The sequence below is a fragment of the Gymnoscopelus microlampas genome (assembly GCF_963454915.1).
Source record: "Gymnoscopelus microlampas genome assembly, chromosome: 2".
Classification (NCBI taxonomy): Eukaryota; Metazoa; Chordata; class Actinopteri; order Myctophiformes; family Myctophidae; genus Gymnoscopelus; species Gymnoscopelus microlampas.
In genome coordinates, this window is record NC_139939.1 from 22,522,253 (window position 1) to 22,542,173 (window position 19,921).

At 40.2% G+C, this 19,921-nt stretch overlaps 1 protein-coding gene across 2 annotated transcripts; it reads left to right on the plus strand.

Moving 5' to 3' along the window:
* Positions 1-350: 350 nt before the first annotated feature.
* On the plus strand, positions 351-19,578 carry keap1b (kelch-like ECH-associated protein 1b). Of its 2 annotated transcripts, none has more exons than XM_084047115.1 (7): positions 351-368; positions 6,267-7,667; positions 9,407-9,652; positions 11,604-12,280; positions 15,233-15,438; positions 16,585-16,767; positions 17,793-19,578. In XM_084047115.1, the coding sequence occupies exons 2-7, from the start codon at positions 7,362-7,364 to the stop codon at positions 18,056-18,058; spliced, it is 1,884 nt and encodes a 627-aa protein (XP_083903241.1). In that variant the 5' UTR covers positions 351-368; positions 6,267-7,361; the 3' UTR covers positions 18,059-19,578. The 2 variants fall into 2 exon arrangements, with proteins under 2 accessions (XP_083903241.1, XP_083903240.1); XM_084047114.1 differs by lacking the exon at positions 351-368 and adding an exon at positions 1,853-1,919.
* The last annotated feature ends 343 nt before the right edge of the window (positions 19,579-19,921 follow it).

Consider the following 19,921-nt stretch of genomic DNA (forward strand, 5'->3'; position numbering starts at 1 on the left):
GCGTAAAATGAAACAATTTTACACTCTCAAGAGTTAAAGATCTATAAGGGTCCATTTCGTTACCAACTCTCCATCATTTAGCTGGGGACCACCTGGAGGACCACTGGTGGTCGCCGTACCAGTGGTTGAGAACCACTGTTCTAATGAAAACATGACTCATTTGTCATCTCACAATTGCCTTATAGTGTCACCTTGTGGTTTAAAACTGTACGTGCATGAATGGAGTATTTTCCCATGATGAGGAACCACTTATTACACACACTATTGGTGTGTCAGCACCTGTCAGCAGCCAGCACACTCTACTATGTAGTGTTATAGTCATAACTTCAAACAGAGACGTTTACATAGGACACACATGAGAATGGATGGTGAGCAATACAATCAAATTAACATTAATTTCAAAAACAATATTTTCTGTCTAATGAGGTGTAGCCTACCTCTTTTTATATGTGCTAGCTACGCTACACATACTATCCTTTACATTTAAGTACTGTTTTTTATTTGATTTAATTGTTGCTGCTGTTATTTCAACGAGTCACTTTTTTACGTCTGTTCCATGTGTAGCCTAACTATGTGTTTCTGAGATTGTGTTCTCCGTGTGTGCTCAGTGGTGTAATAACTCAGTACATTTACTCATGTACTGTAGGAAGTACACTTTTGAGTTTTTTTTTTTTACTTTACTGGAGTGTTTCCAAGACAATTTTCTATACTTTTACAGAGGCAAATGTTGTACTTTTACTCCACAATAATTATTTGAAAACTTCAGTTAGTGGTTACTTTGTAGGTTTTGATTATTATTACAAGGCATACATTACCCACTACAGCCCATTTCGGCCATTTGAAAATAGCCGATTGCATCGTCAGCTTGTGTAGATCTGCTATTTTCAAAAGATTTGTATACATTTGAAAGCTTATGAAATGGGACATTCTGCATAATGTGTATTTTCTACTTCTGGTACTTTAAGTACATTTTGTTACCAATACTTTTGTACTTTTACTCAAGTAAATTTTGAATTCCGGACTTTTACTTGAAACAGAGTATTTTCTACATTGCAGTATTGATTGAATTCAAAGTGAGTACTTTTTCTACCACTGATATATCTGTACATCATTAGAGTAAGATAGGTGTAGCCTGCCTCACATTTGCATTGTTGGTTTAAATGGATTATTTGACAAACTGATCTAATTATTAACAGATTTAATTGATTGACACTAAGCTACACAAGGCTCACAGGAAAGATTGCCCTTTCTTTTCCTTGATTCAGAAAACACTCCTTCTCAATAAAAGCTCCACGCCCTCCGCTCACGTTCACTGCCGTGGGACCAAATCCCCGCCTCCTCGGGGTTGACTCTTATTTTGACAGCGAGAGCAGGCTCGTACAATGCTTAGTCATGGTGAGTTACAGCTTTGCTCCGCTCCTATGCAGGGTTGCCATGTCCGCTCATTATAAGCGACTTTGGTCTTGTTTTTCTGTAAAGTTGCTGTAAATATTGGTTAGCGGCAAGCTTGCGGGTGGCGTTTTTTGGGGGGCTTGTTTTTAAAGTGTAATTATTTGAGCTTGCTTCCAAAAAATGTTTAGTCATCGTTTAAACCCATTCTCAAACATTTGCATGTCAAGGACGCCCAAATGAATGTATGTCTCTGCAGACCCCCATCTGAAATGTGTTTAAACTTTCAAATAGATTCCAAATATTTCACTTTTTCTTTTCAAGATCTTTTTGAAAATAGCCAATAAAGTGCTCATGTGGCTCTAGTGGCTTCTTTTGGGATTGTTTTCCTAGACCTGGTTGCTTGTTTCTCTCGCAAAACCTGGCAACACCGTCCTATGTGTCGCACAGACAGACAGAAAGACAGAGAGAAAGAGAGAGAGAGAGACAGCCCGCGATGGAGGATATTTTAGCCTAATAACTAAGACTACGTGAGTTTTCTTGATTTCTCTGTATTGAAGACGCCTCGATTGATCGATTTGCGTAGATTAAAGGCTAATAATCACATTAGCGCGAGTGAGTGAGTGTTTACCAACAACAAGAATATATTTAGATCCCGCTCCTCTGGCAGCGTTTTTACTCGAGGATCGACTCCAACCATTACGTTACTGTCTATTATGAGCCCGCTTCGATCGCTGTCAGATCATCTAAACATTGAACTTGTTCTTCATTGATCTGCAGTATTGAGTCCAGACCATTGCACTGATTGCACGACAATTAGGCTTTTGATCGAGACACTTTGACTTGTATTTGGTCATAATAATATTATCAGTGCACATACCAGCGCTTCACATTATTTTGGACAGTATAAAGCGTGACCCAGTTCTAAGGGGGAAACCCCAACGATCCTTTGTCGTGATTGATTGACAGTGTTTTTTAGGTGTAGATTGAACTGAAATCCTTATTGTTTTGTTATTCTTTGGGTCTTTATGTGAGGATCGGCTGCCTGCATGGCTCCACTTCAATTCTTCTGGGTCATGTTTTGGTACATGCAGTTCTATGGAGACAGTCCACGTTGGCGAAAGAGTTCGATATACTGTATGAGTCACAGCATGAAGGTTTTTTTTTTATTATCAAAATGTCCATGGAGCGTGTTATTAGATATGGTTGAAGAAGTATTCAGATGTTTCACTTAGGTAGCAATACCATGTAGACATATTAATAATAATAAGTATTTACTATTGGCATCACAATATTCTTAAAATACCAAAAGTAAAACTACTAGAATGTTTGAAAATAGCAGATCTACGAGCTCACAAGGCTTTGCGGTGCGACACGTTGGGACTGGAGCTTGTAGATCTGCTATTTTCAAATACCCTATGTATAAAATAGGGCTGAGGTAGTTAATGTATGTGTCATGATATCATAATTTATATCTGAAAATTAACTAGTAACTAAAGTTGTCAAATAATTGTAGTTGAGTAAAAGTACAATATTTGCCTCTCTTAGATGCAGTGGAGTAGAACTAAAGGTATTGGAAATTGGAAATACCCAAGTAAAGTACAAATACCTCAAAACTGTACTTAAGTACAGTTAAGTAAATGTACTTAATTACTTTCCACCACTAGATATCATAGCATGTATTGCGCTATTAAGCCCATCTTAAATCACATGCCATTTGGTCTCGTAATCTTGCTTCACTTTATTCACAGGGGTATTTATTCAACTGGATTAACGGTTAGTTAAATGTAAACTATAGTGATCTGTTTAATCATTAGAAGTGCATGAATGTTTGGCTCCTATTTATACTGTTGTGCAATTTATAAGTGGTTTTGGGTTAGACTGTTTATTTGAAAACGCTACGAGAGCAAATAGTAGATTTATGTCACACTATAAAACTAAACAATGCTTCTTCTTAATAGTGGAAAATATGAACTGACATCAACTTTAGCCCGGGGATTCTAAAGGCCTGTCTGTCTGCCAGGACAGGGAGTCATCCCATCCAGTGGTGTAAAGTAACTTAAGTACATTGACTCAAGTACTGTACTTAAGTTTTTGCTTTACTGGAGTATTTCCAATTTTCTGTACTTTTACTTCTACTCCACTACATCTAGGAGGCAAATATTATACTTTTACGCCATTACAATTATTTGAAAACTTTACTTACTAGTTACTTTGAAGATTTTGATTATTATTACAATACAATACATACATTACCCACTTCAGCCCTATATACATTTTGGCCATTTGAAAATAGCTGATCTACAAGCTCACAACGATGCATTGTGAGCTTGTAGATCTGCTATTTTCAAAAGATTTTTATACATTTGAAAACTTGTGAAAAGGGACATTCTGCATAATGAGTATTGTCTACTTTTACCTATATATTGATACTTTTGCACTTTTACTCAAGTACATTTTGAATTCCGGACTTTTACTTATAAGTTCTACATTGCAGTATTGATACGTTTACTTAAGTAAAACATCTGAGTACTTATTCCACCACTGTGTGCATCCTGCATCTCAAAGTTGAGCAACCTTTCCTCTCCTGAAACTATTTTGTTTACTCACTCAGACACATTGCAATGTCATGTGGCTCATAGCATTTACAGATTTGACTTTATTATCCTTGAGAATATTCTAGACATCAGTTACCTTTGGTTTCACTTCACTTTAACTGATTTAAGGGTAGGGCACAATATGGGCACGTGGCAGTATAACAATTGATATTATATCAATATCGTGATATGAGACTAGATATCGTCTGGATTTTTTTATATTGCACATTAATATAGTGATAAAGTATACAGTGTTGTTTCTTCCTGGTTTAATCACTATTTAATACTTAATAAAATTGTCTTATGTTTTCAAAAATAGCTAAAACGGGCAATCTAGCTCACAATGTATTGGATTGGGATGCATTGTGAAGCGTTGTGAACCTGTATATCAGCTATTTTTGTTTATATCATATTTTTGATGTCAAATGTCAAATTGTCCATATTGCCCAGCCCCAGGGCACAATGACTTACAGTAGAATGGGCAAAGCCATATAACCTGGCCAATCTATGCTCTATGCTCTTATCGCCCCTTGCAGGTAATGATTACTGTATGTGCATAACTTAAGGTGTTTTGTTATATAACTTGGAACATCTGCAACATCATTACTGCTGAGTAACTCTGACTATCTCTGGCCAGTGAGCACAATACAGAAGGCCAGAGGCTGGTGACTGTTCTCTCTTGTCAGTCATTGTAAAGAGAATTAATATTCTGGAAATAAGTGGTATATCTGGAAGAGTATCTGCTCTACCTTTTGTTTTGGAAGTCCTACAGATCATTGTGTAAATTAGTTTTGTAACTTGTTCACCTCACATTTACTACAACACATATCTTTTCTTTTTTTCTTTTTCTTTTTCCACATTTTGTTTGTTTCTTTAAGAGAATGCAAGAAAGAACTGTGTCTGAAAAACAAGTACTGTTTTCCAAGAAGCCAATCCCGAACTTGTTGAGTTTTCTACTTCAATTGTTCCCTGAAAGTCTTCAACTAACAGAATTCTGATTTACAGAGTGCAGCTAAAGAGATTATAGATTAATTTGAATAATTTGTTATTGTATTTTGCTATATTATGGTAGAACAGTTTCCTGCATACTTTTTGCAACCAGTCTAAATAGTTATGCTAGTGCAGAGCACACCTCTTCCCTCCTTTACGAGGGAAACTGGATTGGTCACAAGACGGGGCAAATAAAACACTCAGTCACGCTGGCCAGCGAAAATCAGGCCTAATTTAAGTCACTCCATCTTCCCCAGTAATGTGCGTCACTCCTCTGCTATCCCCTTCACACTCCCTACATTCCCTTATGTCACTCTGGAGACATTCAAGAAGGCTTCCACAGGCTTGTCCACAAACAAACTCCACACTCACGTGTACCCCTGCACAGCCTCGTATATTTAAAGGATTTAAAAGGGGAAACCTATGCACGCTATGTTTGGCGGACCCAGTACAGGATCCTCGATTAGTGCTTTCATTGCTATGCTCCATAACAAACAGGCCTCATAGATTGATCCGAGATGGCGGGCCTGTGTAAACAATAGTTTGTCAGACTTCTCTCCCACATCAAGGACTCAGAGATTGAGACTGATAGCACCAATTACTCTCCAAGCAATTCTATCAGATCCTTTCTACACTATAAAACTCAGCCCTTAACAACACACATTAACCCTGGTGAAATCTTTCACGATTTTTCGAAACATTCTAAAAATAGCCAAACGCAAAGTTTTAAGTGGTCATGGCTGTTTTATACTTAAGAGAAGTGTCTGCTAACCAACGAAAAGAAGTATGTGCACTTGCACAAAATTCTTTGTTTTTGGTCAACACTGACAGACATTCTTATAAAAACACTTAAAACACCTTTAAAAACAGACACTTGACACATGAAGAGTCTTATCAGAGGCACATGATAAAATAATACAAGGATGTGTCTGGATGTGAGTCATGATGCCCGGGACTTGAACATGATCACAATGACTAGGATAAAACTTTGACCCTACTGTACTTTAGAAGGAAGTCCACACCATGGGCGTGAACAGCAGTGCATGTTCACCATCACATAAGACTGTTGCATAGTTACTTCAGCTGAGTCACTTGCCTCCCTTATGATTTATTTGCAGTGTGCAAGATTCCATCATGATTTTAGCACTCTGCAGATGTGTAAATATATAAAATAGTCAATAACCTCATAGAAAAACATTTATGAAGCTACATTTGTGTCACTACAAATAAAACATAACGGAGCAGAGTTCTGTATCTAAACATAAACTCTCTTGTCTTTTTCCTCTCCAGCTGTCAGCTGAACCAACAGCTTCCCAGTAAACACAGCGACGCAAACGGATTCCTTAGCTGGCCAACCTCTAGGAAGGCCTCTCCTGGGTAATCCAGTGAACAACACACCCCCCGTTCCTGTGAACTTCAAGCAGCACTGATGACATTTTTGGCAGTAGACCCTCTTCTTTTTCTTACAGTTGACAAGCTTTCCATTGCCCAGTCTTTGGTATCTGTCCCCGGAGCTCTGGCAGAAGTCAAGCCGTACAAGGGCAGCTTTAATTATTAGCTTCATTATCAAGGGTGTGAATCAACTTAGATTTGATTTATTCCTCCTGGGAGTAGAAAATCAATATGCAAGCTTGATCTAACTGTCATTTCTCAGAGGCAACTTAAAATACCGTTTTGTGTGAGTGTGTAATGAGTATAGTTATTGAATTTTGCAATTCCTGCCATGCTGAAGTTGGCTAATCAGCAATTTTGGAAACACATGGTGTAGATGTTTGAATAGACTCCTGTTTGCTCAGACTGTTCTAGGGAATGGTTGGACAGTGTCGACATCCCCCTCGGCAGTGAGAAAATACTTGTGTTGCCAACACAAACAGTTACACTAAAACGTCAGGCCAATGTTTTCCTTGATTCTTACTGGACCTCGTCTTGCCATAAATCGTTTCTCAGTCCACCCCTGCCTGAATCTGTAAATTATACTAGGAACAAAGTTTACGCTTGGACAGAACCAGAGGAACCCAGGACTTGGATGCTATTGATGCAATAAATCATTTTGGAACTGTTGGACAGCACAAATAGCCATGGGCGGCAGTTAGCACACAAGAGTCTAGTTGTTCCCTACTGATCACTATGGCTGAACTCATGGATTAAGCGGGAAAGAAGGACACGTATCCATAAACAAAATTTGCACTATTCTCTACAGCAACAGAGAACCAAGCATACTCGGAGGAAAAGACCCCGAACCTTTCACAAAACCCTCACTACTTTGTTTCAGATTCATATATTCCTTTTATTTTACCCACGACCTCCAGTGGCGCAAGGATGGCCCGTAGCACAGCCTACTGTTCTTGAATAAAGGGACAAGGGGGGGAGGAGACGGGGTAGGAAATGACTAAGTGCATGACAGAATGCAAGGCGTTGGTTACGCCGTCGACGCGCAACGGACACCGCGTCTTCAGCTACACCCTGGAAAGCCACACAGCGGCCGCCTTCGCCATCATGAACGAGCTGCGACTGGAACGACAGCTCTGCGATGTCACGCTTCGTGTGTGCTACAACGATCTGGAGGCGGTGGACTTCGTGGCCCACAAGGTGGTGCTGGCCTCATCATCCCCAGTCTTCAGAGCCATGTTTACCAACGGCCTGAAGGAGTGTGGTATGGAGGTGGTGCCCATCGAGGGGATTCACCCCAGGGTGAGTGAGATTGTGAGATCTTTCGTGCCGTGCATAGTTTTTTAACCCATTAAGACCTGAGGCCGATTCTACAAATGTCTTCTAAATCCTTAACAGTTTTCTGAAAAACTATATGAGTAGTTTTTCATGTCAAGGACCATCCAAAATGATTTGTATTTGGCCGCCGGCCGACCCCCGTCTCAAAATATTTTGTTCCAGGGACCCCCCCCCAGAAGCAGCAAAGATTTGAGTTACAAATGTTCGCTTTAGAAAATATATATATTCAAAGATTTTCACACATTTTCACGATTTTTCCAAAAATAGCAGATCTACAAGCTCGTACCAAGCTTGTATATCTGCTATTTTTGAATAGCCCAAAGAAATCTTAAAATGATACAGATGCGTTCCCGGTCTTAATGGATTATCGGTGTCACACTTAATTGTATGGTTTCGCATGAAAAGAAGGGGACATGTGGGCTGGGTATAACAAGTGATATCATGGGTTGCGATCTGGAATTGAATTGGTGTCCACCTTAATATCCATGTATTGTATTCCCATATATCATATCTCACTTGTAATAGATAGTAACTAAACTAATTTGAGTCTATTCTCATCTTGTTGCTATAGTAAACCAGCAGAATCAATTAATTTATCCCCAATCCATTGAGAGTCCATTACATTACTTTTGAGGGTTTCAGGCTGCTACTGTAGGGAAGAGACACACAATTTATTACATACAGTCATTTGATACAGGCTGTCCCTTTTTCCCCATTATAATCCAAAACAAACATTACTTGCCACTGCCAGCTGACCCACAGCAGAGACCTGAAAATGGCATTATCACAGGCATGATCAAAGGAGCTTGAATATCAGCATGACCTCATTATCAAGAGTTTGTGAATGGTACAGCATGTATTTTCTCTGGCATCCTGGGTGGCTGCCAAGCACATACACATGCACACGCAGCACAAGAGATGAGCTTGCTCAAGAGTGCAATATTACTTTGCAGAGCATGCATTCATAAACCACCGTAGACTACTACACAGGAAACAAAAGACAAAGCTTAAATATTGAGAAAGTAGTGTATAATGTAGGTTAGTAGTCATGCTGGGGTCCAATGTAACAGGAGGAGGCATGATGGATGATAATAAATGCTGTACAAGGTGTTATACGTATCCAAATCCATATACAGACCCAGTGTCAGCGCCATAGTGTACAGTATGTTAACCAGTTTGTGATTACAACACAGCTGCTACTGATAAGCTTGACTTTCTCTCATTACAGACAGAACTCGGCTTTGACAACCTCTAGCCTGTTCATTTCTGCACGTCTAAAGACAAATACAGTAGCAAAATGTAATCAGGCCAAATTAACCAATTCAATTTCACACTTTCAATTTTCTTCCTGTAACTCTTCTTACCTCTATTTTTCTTCCTCTCTTCTCTTCATTCTTTTCCTCTTTGTATCTTAATTATGTCCGTATATTGGTTGAAGTAATAGTAACTTTTTATTGTTTGATTTTAGAGTGTATGATGATATGATATCTGAAAACCTGTTACAGGGAGCGGTCCTCTTTAATCTGTCAAAAGCATCATAATTCATACTGTTTTGCAATGATGTTTTCGAATAAAAGTTGTTTTCATCTTCTCTTTTACCCTTGCACACCCATCCCTCCTGTCCTTACACCAATCCTCCTTCATTCCATCTCTCCTTGTATCCTACCCTCTTCTCTGTGTCCCCGATGCTCGGGTCGATTTAGGTCATGGACAGACTGATAGAGTTTGCCTACACAGCAAGCATATCTGTGGGGGAGAAGTGTGTGATCCATGTGATGAATGGGGCAGTGATGTACCAGATCGACAGCGTGGTGAGGGCCTGTTGTGACTTCCTGGTGCAGCAGCTGGATCCCAGCAATGCCATCGGCATAGCCAACTTCGCGGAGCAGATCAGTTGCACTGAGCTCCACCAGAAGGCCCGTGAATATATCTACATGAACTTCAGCCAGGTATGCCATACTGTATGCTATAAGCAGAGATATTGATGCTCGGTCCAGTGGACCTTCTACGATCATTAACCGCATTTGTTATGTCAATCAAGTAAGGAATAATGTTTATACAGCCGGCCATTATTGGACAATTAACCCAGAAAGGGTGATGCAGGACCAGCACTTAGCAGGGGTACTGCTTTGTCCTGTCCAATAATGACCACCTCACTGTGAATGCACATTATGCCGCTCATCATATGGCTGCTTACAGTATGAACAAAATTAACATTTGCCATGGAATATTGATTTGAACATTTTTTGAATGATTCACAAGCTTCCGCTTCTATAGCAACGTAAACAGAGGCAGAACTGTTATTGAGAACAGCGGTAATATCAGGAAATAACAGACCACAGAATAGTATGATTGACTCAGAGATCAGAAACGAGTATTCAACAAAGCTGTGTATTAAGGCAATATCAAAGGATCAGGTCTCATGAGCAGTACATGAAACTTAGTGTTATGTCTTATGTCTAGTATAGGAAGTATGCATAAAGTTGCAGATAAACAATGTGTCCATGTGAAATTAAAAGCTGTCCTCTCTGCCTGATGTTGATTTTTGGATTATTGTTACTAAGTGTGCAACTCACACCAGTCCTTGCGAGGTGCCAGCCAACGAAATAAACAAGAATAAAAGAGTTGCCGTACACTCGTAGCAGCCGATGCCAAAAGGTTATTTTTGACACAGACTTAAAAACACGCCAACGTTTTGGACAGACTAAGCTGCCTTCTTCAGGGTGAAGAAGGCAGCTTAGTTTGTCCGAAACCAACGTTTCGGACCAACTCTTTCATTCTTCAACTTTTTTTAATTATTGGCACATGTTTGGCTTGCCTTTACTGCCAGAATTAGGTTGTACTGTAATTGACCATTTCCGTACTGTTTTTTGACCTGCCCTAGTCAGTGTGTCTTGAACAACAGGCTGCTTTCACCCGAATTGAGGACCATTATATAATTTATTTAATCACAAGGTTATAGTTTTAACAGAAATGATATGGCTCGTCTAATCTAAAACTGATATGGGTTAACCCAATATATTATCTTTTTCTTCCAGTGCTAAGTTAGTCACACATTGTAAAGCTTAATCCATCTGCCAGCTCATAACTGGCATCTTTGTAAATTAAGAAGAGCACAAAGTGACTCTTTGAACACTTTGAGTCAGATTCATGCCAGGTCTCTTATGTCTGTGGGAAATGTGGCGTAAGCAAATACAGTTCCATCGTGGTTTCTGTAGGCCAACTTTTCCGCTTCAAAACTTTGCAAACAATCGCTCTGTGCCTCTGTGTGGTGAATGTGATAGTCAAATATGTGCAGTGAGTCACAGAGTGAGTAAAATGTGGGTTTACCTGTGCTCCAAGTCTGCATAACTTCAGTGGTAGTCAGGAACTGTGACAAAGGATAAGAGTGAGTCTTTACATTTAAATATAGCTTCATTGATTCAATTCAGTTTTATTTGTTTAGCCTTGATCACTTACAGTCTCAAAGGGCTTTACAGGCTTATATTTAATTGATGTGCAAAACATTTTCTCAAACATTTAGCATTTTGCCTCCCAAACAAATGCATGTTTAGAATTGAGAATAGTATCCTATGATACTGGCTGAATGGAATTGAGGAAAATGGATTACTATTACAATATCTAATTATAAACGCCAGGGTTAAAAGTTGTCTCTCACCAGCTAACTTTCCAGCTTTGTCGTCTGTGCTTCTCTGTATGTGCAATGTTGATATTAAAGGTATAATATTATATATTATAATATTATAAGGTATCATTTTATATATTATATATTATATATTACCTTAATATTAAATATCAAGGTATCAACATTGCACATAATTTTGACAAAAGTAGTCACATCAAGACGAAGATCTACTGTGTATGTGTGTGTATAAAGTTCTCCCCTCCTTCTTCCTTCAGGTGGCAACACAAGAGGAGTTCTTCAACTTGTCCCACTGCCAGCTGGTGACCCTCATCAGCCGTGATGAGCTCAACGTACGCTGTGAGTCTGAGGTCTTCCAGGCATGCGTGGCCTGGGTGCGCTACGACCGGGAGAACCGGAGGCCTTATGTCCAGGCCTTACTTCAGGCTGTTCGCTGCCATTCCCTCACCCCCAACTTCCTGCAGGCTCAGCTTCAGTCTCTAGACTGGGACCCCCAATGTAAGGACTATCTGGCACAGATCTTCCAGGACCTCACCCTCCACAAGCCCACCAAGCTCAACTCCTGCCGAACGCCCAAGGTGCCGCAGCTCATCTACACAGCAGGGGGCTACTTCCGCCAGTCTCTCAGCTACCTGGAGGCCTATAACCCCTGCACAGGAGCCTGGCTGAGGCTAGCTGACCTGCAAGTACCCCGGAGTGGCCTGGCTGCCTGTGTGATCAGTGGGCTCTTCTATGCAGTCGGGGGGAGGAACAATGCGCCTGATGGTAACATGGACTCTAATACATTGGACTGCTACAATCCTATGAACAACTGCTGGTTGCCGTGTGCACCAATGAGCGTGCCAAGGAACCGTATTGGGGTCGGCGTCATCGATGGGATGATCTATGCTGTGGGAGGGTCGCATGGGTGTATTCATCACAATAGCGTGGAGCGGTAAGTGAATTGCTTTTTATGTGCTGCACACTGGGTTCTGTTAAGCCGAAACACGTACCTACTGTAAAGTCCTTTGCAGACAGGGTGCGAATGGTCAATCAGTTTTTACCGCATGCGAAAAGACGCACAAATCGAACTGGGTTTGATTGGAAAAAAAAACGCACCGCCGCAGCCACTTGCCGCACGGAAAATTCGGAATGAGGTTATAGAGAACCATGTGTTCTTTTAAAAAACAATATTGTCTGACAGTGAGGAGCCCCTGGAGGACATAGCACCTCCATCATACTCCTCCTGTTCAACACCCCTCACTGACGGGCACCGCCCCAGCCTGTAGGATTTGCTAGTGCAGCGACATAGATCACATTCGCTGCACAGCATGCCTCCCCTGAGCACGGCCAATGGTGTTCATATTATACTTGCACTTGGCCAAGTGGGATGCACCGCAGTGGATTCGAACCCCTAGACTGTGCTTTACCCCTGTTCCACGTGAGCACCATGTTGTTTCTAAATTAGCACACTATATTATCTTTCACAATATAGTGGAATATAGTTTCTAAATGACCTCCACAGTGACATTAGAATGCATGTTGAGTATGTACAATCGGGCGGTGCGTGTGCACCACATGGGCCGAGCTGTTTGCGTATATACTGTACATTAACTCATTTAGACCTGAGGCTGATTCTAAAAACGCCTTCTAAAAATGGCTTCTAAATCCTGACCTAAGTTTTCTGGGGAAAAAAATAATATAGAGAAATGAAAGAAGTCTTGGTACTGTATATATATCTTGCTATATACTGTATTCAGCAACAACTACACCACATGCCATGGGTTCCCGGATTATTAGGTATAGTTACATATTGGTGTTCCAGGTCTAAATGGGTTTAGTACCGGTATGTATTAGGCCTAGACCTAGATTGCTTAAAGCACTTAGTGGCATTGTTGTTTTAATTCATTTATTAAGATCGTTTTGGCTGGGTTTTATTTATTATTCATGTGGTTAAGACAGTGAAATTTGACAGGAAAGCAAGAGCAGAGGTGTGGAATGGATTTCATGCAACACAATTCAGTTCCATGATTAGCATTCTTAATGGCTGAGGCACCAAGGTGCCCTACACTACACAGTGTATTTTGTGGATATTAAAGGATTAATGAGAGGGATTGGGTAGCCTAATTCTTGTTGTTTTTATTGTCGTTTATTTGTATTAGTTTACTGAGTGCTGAATTGCCCCATGAAATTCCCACGTTAAGTTTGCACTGCATTGGAATTTCCTCTCAAGGAAAACATTATTTTTTGCATCAGCAGAAATATTTGCTCTAAATAAATGTGACAGAATTACTAGAAAAGTAATCACACAGTTATGTTTTGTCTTCAGAGACACAAATAATTTAAGGTTTTGATCCGTGACCCTGACTCTTGGTCAGTCCACAAACAATAATGAGAGTCACAGAAAGCGTTATTTATTTATTTTGCCTTTTGTCTCCCCAATTTTTAATTCCTCTCCGCACATATTTGTTTGTGTTGTTAACTGCTGTTGTATCCTACTGACTAGCCAGTCAGTAGCCCCTACTGGGAGGACATAGAGCCTCCGTCCTACTCCTCCCGCCCAACATTCCCTAGTGCTGACAGGTGCTGCCACAGCCCTTAGGAGTATGTCCAGTGACAAATATCACCCTCCTCCCCCGGCGTCCCTCTCCCGGACATGGCCAATTGTGTTCGTATAGACCATGGGTTTTCAACTGGTGGTCTGTGGACCACTGGTGGTCCGTGAAGGTATTGCATGTGGTCCCTGACCATGCATTTAGTTATGTAGAAAAGTGAAGATTTGTATTTTATTCTATTTTATCGACCACTAGTTGAGAAACAGTATGATGTATGATGACGCATCAATGTTGTCAGTTACGGGGAAGTCGGATGTCAAGAACTGTCAAGAACTTCCACAGAAATGGGAGTTAGAATCTGAAGGGATTGAGTTGGAAACTGTACCGGATTGCCTGATTGAGTCACCATTATTAGGAAATGTGTCGGCTTGCTCATACATAAGTTGCAATTAATAAGTTAACATGAGTTTTTGAGCTCTGGACCACTAGCATATCTCAGTTAAATAATAACTGCTAAGAGCTTGATTTAATTCACCTCGAATTAACAAATTAAATTAAGCCCTTAACAGTCATTATTTAATTTCAAGCTTTCCCCCCATATCACCCCTCCCAACACAACAGTGGTCCTCAGGTGGTCCCTGGTTCATAATCAGTTGAAAACCCCTGGTATAGACGCCCGACAAATCCCGATGCACTGTGAGGGATTCGAAGTTCGAACCCCTAGACTCTGCAGTGATAGGCAGGTACTTTACCACTGCGGCACCCGAGCGCATTCTGCTATTCTGGTTAGGCTAGTTGTGCAGAAGCACAAATAGCCTGGACGAAATAACGGTAAACATGGACTTCTCACGGTTCTGTTAAGCCTTCAAATTCAGGTCACAAATGACCGGAATGTTTGTCAGACACAGCTAGGATTAACCTCACACTTCTCACACAGTGTGTTGACATAGGGGAAGGGAGGGGAGGGTGTTAGATTCAACATTGTGGCCTTGATTTTGATTGGGTGGTCTCTCTAAAAGTTGAACTATTTTCTACTTGAGGCACCCAGGGCTTGGGAAGAGGAATGTTCCTAGAGCGTCTTTACCAGTTAAAGTGCATTTATTAGACTGAGCCACTAACAAGACGCTATTAATGGATAATAAAACAGGGTAGTGAATGTGTAATGTATGTCAGAACATTAACTTACACACCTAAGGTGTGCTATATATTTGTCCCACTTCAATGGATTGTCCTAGAGACCCTACCCGCAATTTTACACTTTCAGAGTTATATTTTTAGTGTGTAGTGGAAAAATAGTGAATCCTGTTGAAAATGGATGCTAACAGTTTTGAATTTCCCTTGCTCCTCCTCAGGTATGACCCAGACAGAGACCAGTGGAGTCTGGTAGCCCCGATGTTGACACGACGTATCGGTGTGGGGGTGGCTGTCATTAATCGGCTCCTCTACGCTGTGGGGGGGTTTGATGGGACCCACCGCCTTAGCTCATCTGAGTCCTACAACCCTGAGAAGGACGAGTGGAAGACCATGGCTGCCATGAACACGGTCCGCTCTGGCGCAGGTGAGGAACCATCAGAAATACAGTAGGGGTGCAACAGTTAAACTTATCAAGCTAATTGATTTTAATAAGATAATTGATGGCCCGGACCACTGGCGTAGCGGTCCGGGCACCTAGGCTCAATATTGCCTGACAGCGCGTCGCGGGTTCGAGTCCCGATCCCGACTGCCTTCTCTGCGTTTTACTCCCCATCTCTCTCTACTTGGCTAGACCTGTAGCAAGCTGACCCTTCCTCCCTACAACGACCCAATCCCACACATGCCCGCCTAGCATGACTCATAATAGATAGGAGGGCAGGACTACCTGACCGCTCGCCTCTCATTGAAAATGAATTACTAGGCATATCAGTCGCTTGCTGTGTGAAAAGCCCTTTAATCCTATAACAGTATCTACACATGCTTGTGAAGCATTCATCCTATCAATAAAGGCATAAAAAGCACCAAAACATATTTAAAAAATACAAATAAAAATAAGATAATTGGTTTGGGGGGACTTTTTTTTTTCTTGTTTTGTTCACAAATGTAAAAAATAATAATACAGAAAATAGCCTACAAATGAATTTCTACAAGCTCACAATGTGTTGAAATGAGACACATTGTGAGCTTGTAGATCTGCATTTTTTTCTCAGAAGCTTTCAGAAGGATTTGAACGTTAACACATTTTGATTTTGTACAAATTTATGCCAGTCATGATTGGCTATGTCAAGTAAAGATTTGTGGATGGACGGCTTCCATTTATCGATTTATTAGAATGTTTCTGGAAATAACGAGGAAGGTATGATTGTAACTCTGAAGGGGAGATACACTAATCATTTTTACACATGGAGAACATGGAAACCGCTTTAAGTGAAGCTTCATCCACTTTACTTTTCCATTCATCTTTTTTACTGTCGGAATGAAAAAAAAGGTCATCCCCATAATGTTTTATTAATTTAATCATCCATAGATTTATCTTTCCTAGTAGACACATTAACAGCCATAGAAGTGACAAACCTCTCTCGTGAAATGAAATAAAGTACTCCTCATCTTTTTAAATATTAACATTACTGATACATAGTTGTAGTCTACGGCCATTCACAGCGATTCACTGTTTATAAGATGATAATTCACAGTTGAGTCAAGTGACCCTTGACCACTCCTCTGCATCTAGGAGTGTGTGCTCTGGGGAGTCGCATCTATGTGATGGGGGGCTACGACGGAACCAACCAGCTAAACACAGTGGAGCGCTACGATGTGGAGAGTGAGACTGATACTTGGAGCTTTGCTGCCTCCATGAGGCACAGACGCAGTGCTCTGGGAGTCACCACACACCATGGGCGTATCTACGTGCTGGGTGCGTATCTGGAGCGTGTGCCAAAGAAAGAGTCACGCTTTCCTAACTGCAAATAGCATGTTTATTCCTTACATACCTAGACCTTCATTAAAATTAGAAACTGACAGAGACTCCACCAACCCTTGGCACACACTTACTGTAAGACAGCAACACCCAATCCAACTGTTTGCTCATCTGAATGATCTAACACCTCTCCATAGCATACTCTATTTACATAGTGAACAACCCTGTGATTTTGACAGCACCTCAAAAGAATATGCCTATTCTCTGTGGTGTTCAGCGATGCTTGAAATAATGTTAAATGGTTAAAACAAAAAGTTATTTTGTTAAAACATTAAAGCTCTATATTCTGATAGTAATCGCTCTATATTCTGATAGTAATCATTGTTATAGAGTGTTTGTTCAGTTACAGGGGTTGCTTCCCATCTCTCCAGATCTTTAGTAAACAGAAAATATATGTTCAGGTGAGTCACCAATTTCATTCAATCAGGAGAGAGAACCCAATTATCAGCTTCAATTTTATAGCGTTCAAATTGTGTTTGTTTGTTTCATAACTTCCCATTTCACTTGTTTGTCCTGTATGAATGTTCTGTCCTGATCGGATGAAATTGGTATCCCGATTCCCGACTGGGACATTTTTATTCCTGTTTGCCAAAGGCTGGAGAATTGGGCAGAACCATAAACCATTACTGAACAAACTCTTTAATGATTTCTATCAGAATATGAAGCTATTTAACAAAAAAAGAATCACATATTCTGTATACATTCTGTATTCAAGCATTATCTAAAAAAAACAATACATGGAATATGATATTCACATTGTTAAATGGCCCTGTTAACCAAAAAACACATTCTTTATCATCAATAATGAGAAAGTAAATAAACCCACAGTAATATAAAATGCCTGTTGTGCATTGTGCTGTTCTGCTTCTTTAGTGTTGTGCTTCTTTAGCGTGTTCTATGGTTAAACCGTCAGAAATACAGTTCGGAATTTAACAAACACCACATCTGTTGTGTGTAAACAGGGGGCTATGATGGCAACAATTTCCTGGATAGCGTGGAATGTTATGATCCAGAGACAGACACGTGGTCGGAGGTGACTCGTATGACATCGGGGCGAAGTGGTGTAGGTGTGGCTGTCACCATGGAACCTTGCCAGAAGGAACTGTCTCAGTCTCAGAAGTCTGAGAGGGAGTGTGGTGCGTCATCGCCAGGGTATCACTCAGGCAGTTCCGGTTTCAACTCTCACCACATCCAACGACACAACGGACCTTTCAGCAAGGACACCTGAGCCTGACTGCCCCACACTCTGAGCACTCTCTTTAGTCTTCCGTGAAAAATGGCTCCTCCCAGCTGTGTAGAAACACCCGTGGCTGCCTCTATCTTTTTCCAACAGTCAGTTGATTTGAGTGAGGGGCTTAAGATAACAAGAGCTATCTATTTTTGATTCTAAATTCTGGACTTTGATTCATTTGTAGTCGGTGAATTGTTTTCCATAAAGTTAGACAGGACTTTGATCAAACCATCGGTGTGTTTAGTGTCTTGCATTTTCCTGATTGGACCAACATCTCTGCTTTGACCAATGGGAGAGAAGGGCTGAATTCAAGAAATGGCTATTCATTGGACTAGACGTGGGCTGCCCATGGAATAGCCGGGGGCTTTTTTTCTATTCAATTTGTGCAGAAAAAACAAATCTAACGGGGCAGAAAACAAATTCAAAAATATATTCTGTTTAAATACGGAAATGGGATACAGGACAAACTTAACATTTGTCAGTTTAAGGGAGTGAAGTGCAAAGTGCCATTATCATGCCTGTGAGCATGATTATTATTATCATCAATATATTCACTCAAGGTGCTTGAGTTGGAAATGAACTTGTAGCACAGCTATTCCATATTTAGTTATAAGCCAAGTGGCCCAGGCAGCCACAAGATGAAGCTTATAGTTTATGATTTCTAAAAACAAAACAAAAACATCTGTGAAGAAGACCATGGCCTCAGTTCTTAAAAGCATAATTGTATGCCTTCTCCCATAGTCACTTGTAGAGTAATTAGATCTGACACTTTTGGATATGTTTAACAAATGTCACAAGCATGACACCTCTTGTAAGTCCATCAGGGGCCATTTTATATTTGTATGAAGTGCCAAGAGAGTGCAGGGACAGGTTTTAAGTGTGGTTTGTGGAAAGGGAATACTGTAGCATTTAGACAAGTGATTCAAGACGCTGTGTTGCTGAATGTGTTTAAAAAGATAAAATGGAAAAACACTACTTATTGAATAATTGAAACATCCCCTTAAGTTTTCACTTGACATTGGGTTTTCTGCGCCAAACTTCACAAACAGAAGTGATTTGCACGTGTTTATGCATTAGTATTCAGATATTGGAATAAATAAAAAATAAAATCTGCTTAAAGAAATGTATTTGTAACAGCGATTTAAGCTACAAGGTTTTTTAAGTGAAATTTTGTACATTGATATTCTAAGAAGTCTTGTACAGAATTTAAAAGCTCAGTTTTTTTATTTATTTGTTCTGGTCCTTTTTTCTTTTACACCTAAACTGACACAGTTTATACTGAAATCAACTGGTGTTGTGTTTCTTGCTAACTAGCATGTGTTGTAACTACTAGGAATGCTTGTGAATGCTAATTTTGAACGTTTGTAAAATTTGCCTCAGTTTTGAAAGGGACATTTTCCTGTCAGTCAATAGATGGAACGAAATCCTAGAATATTTAAGGTCTGCTTTGTACATTTTTCAGCAAACAATACCCTGTACAAAACACATTGTAAAATAAAGAATATATGTTTATTTTATCACAGGTGTAATGTGTTTCAGCCAAACATCCAGTTGCATAGCATAGTATATTATTTTACTTTAAAGAAATTGTCCTTAATCAGGGGTCTTCAACAGGGGGTCCTCAGAGTTACTACAGGGATCTTTCTGTGATAAAATCTTTTTTTTACATTAGCCACTTGAACCCTATTATCCCTATTCTGAAGGGAACATTATCCACAACGCCTCGCACTGCGAGGTGTTGTGAGCCTGCAGATTGTCTATTTTTGGGGAAAAGATTTGGTGTAGAGGGAATGAAGAGCAGACCAAGTACAAGTTTTAAGGATATAAGTGGTTACCTGTCTAAAATACACATTAACATGA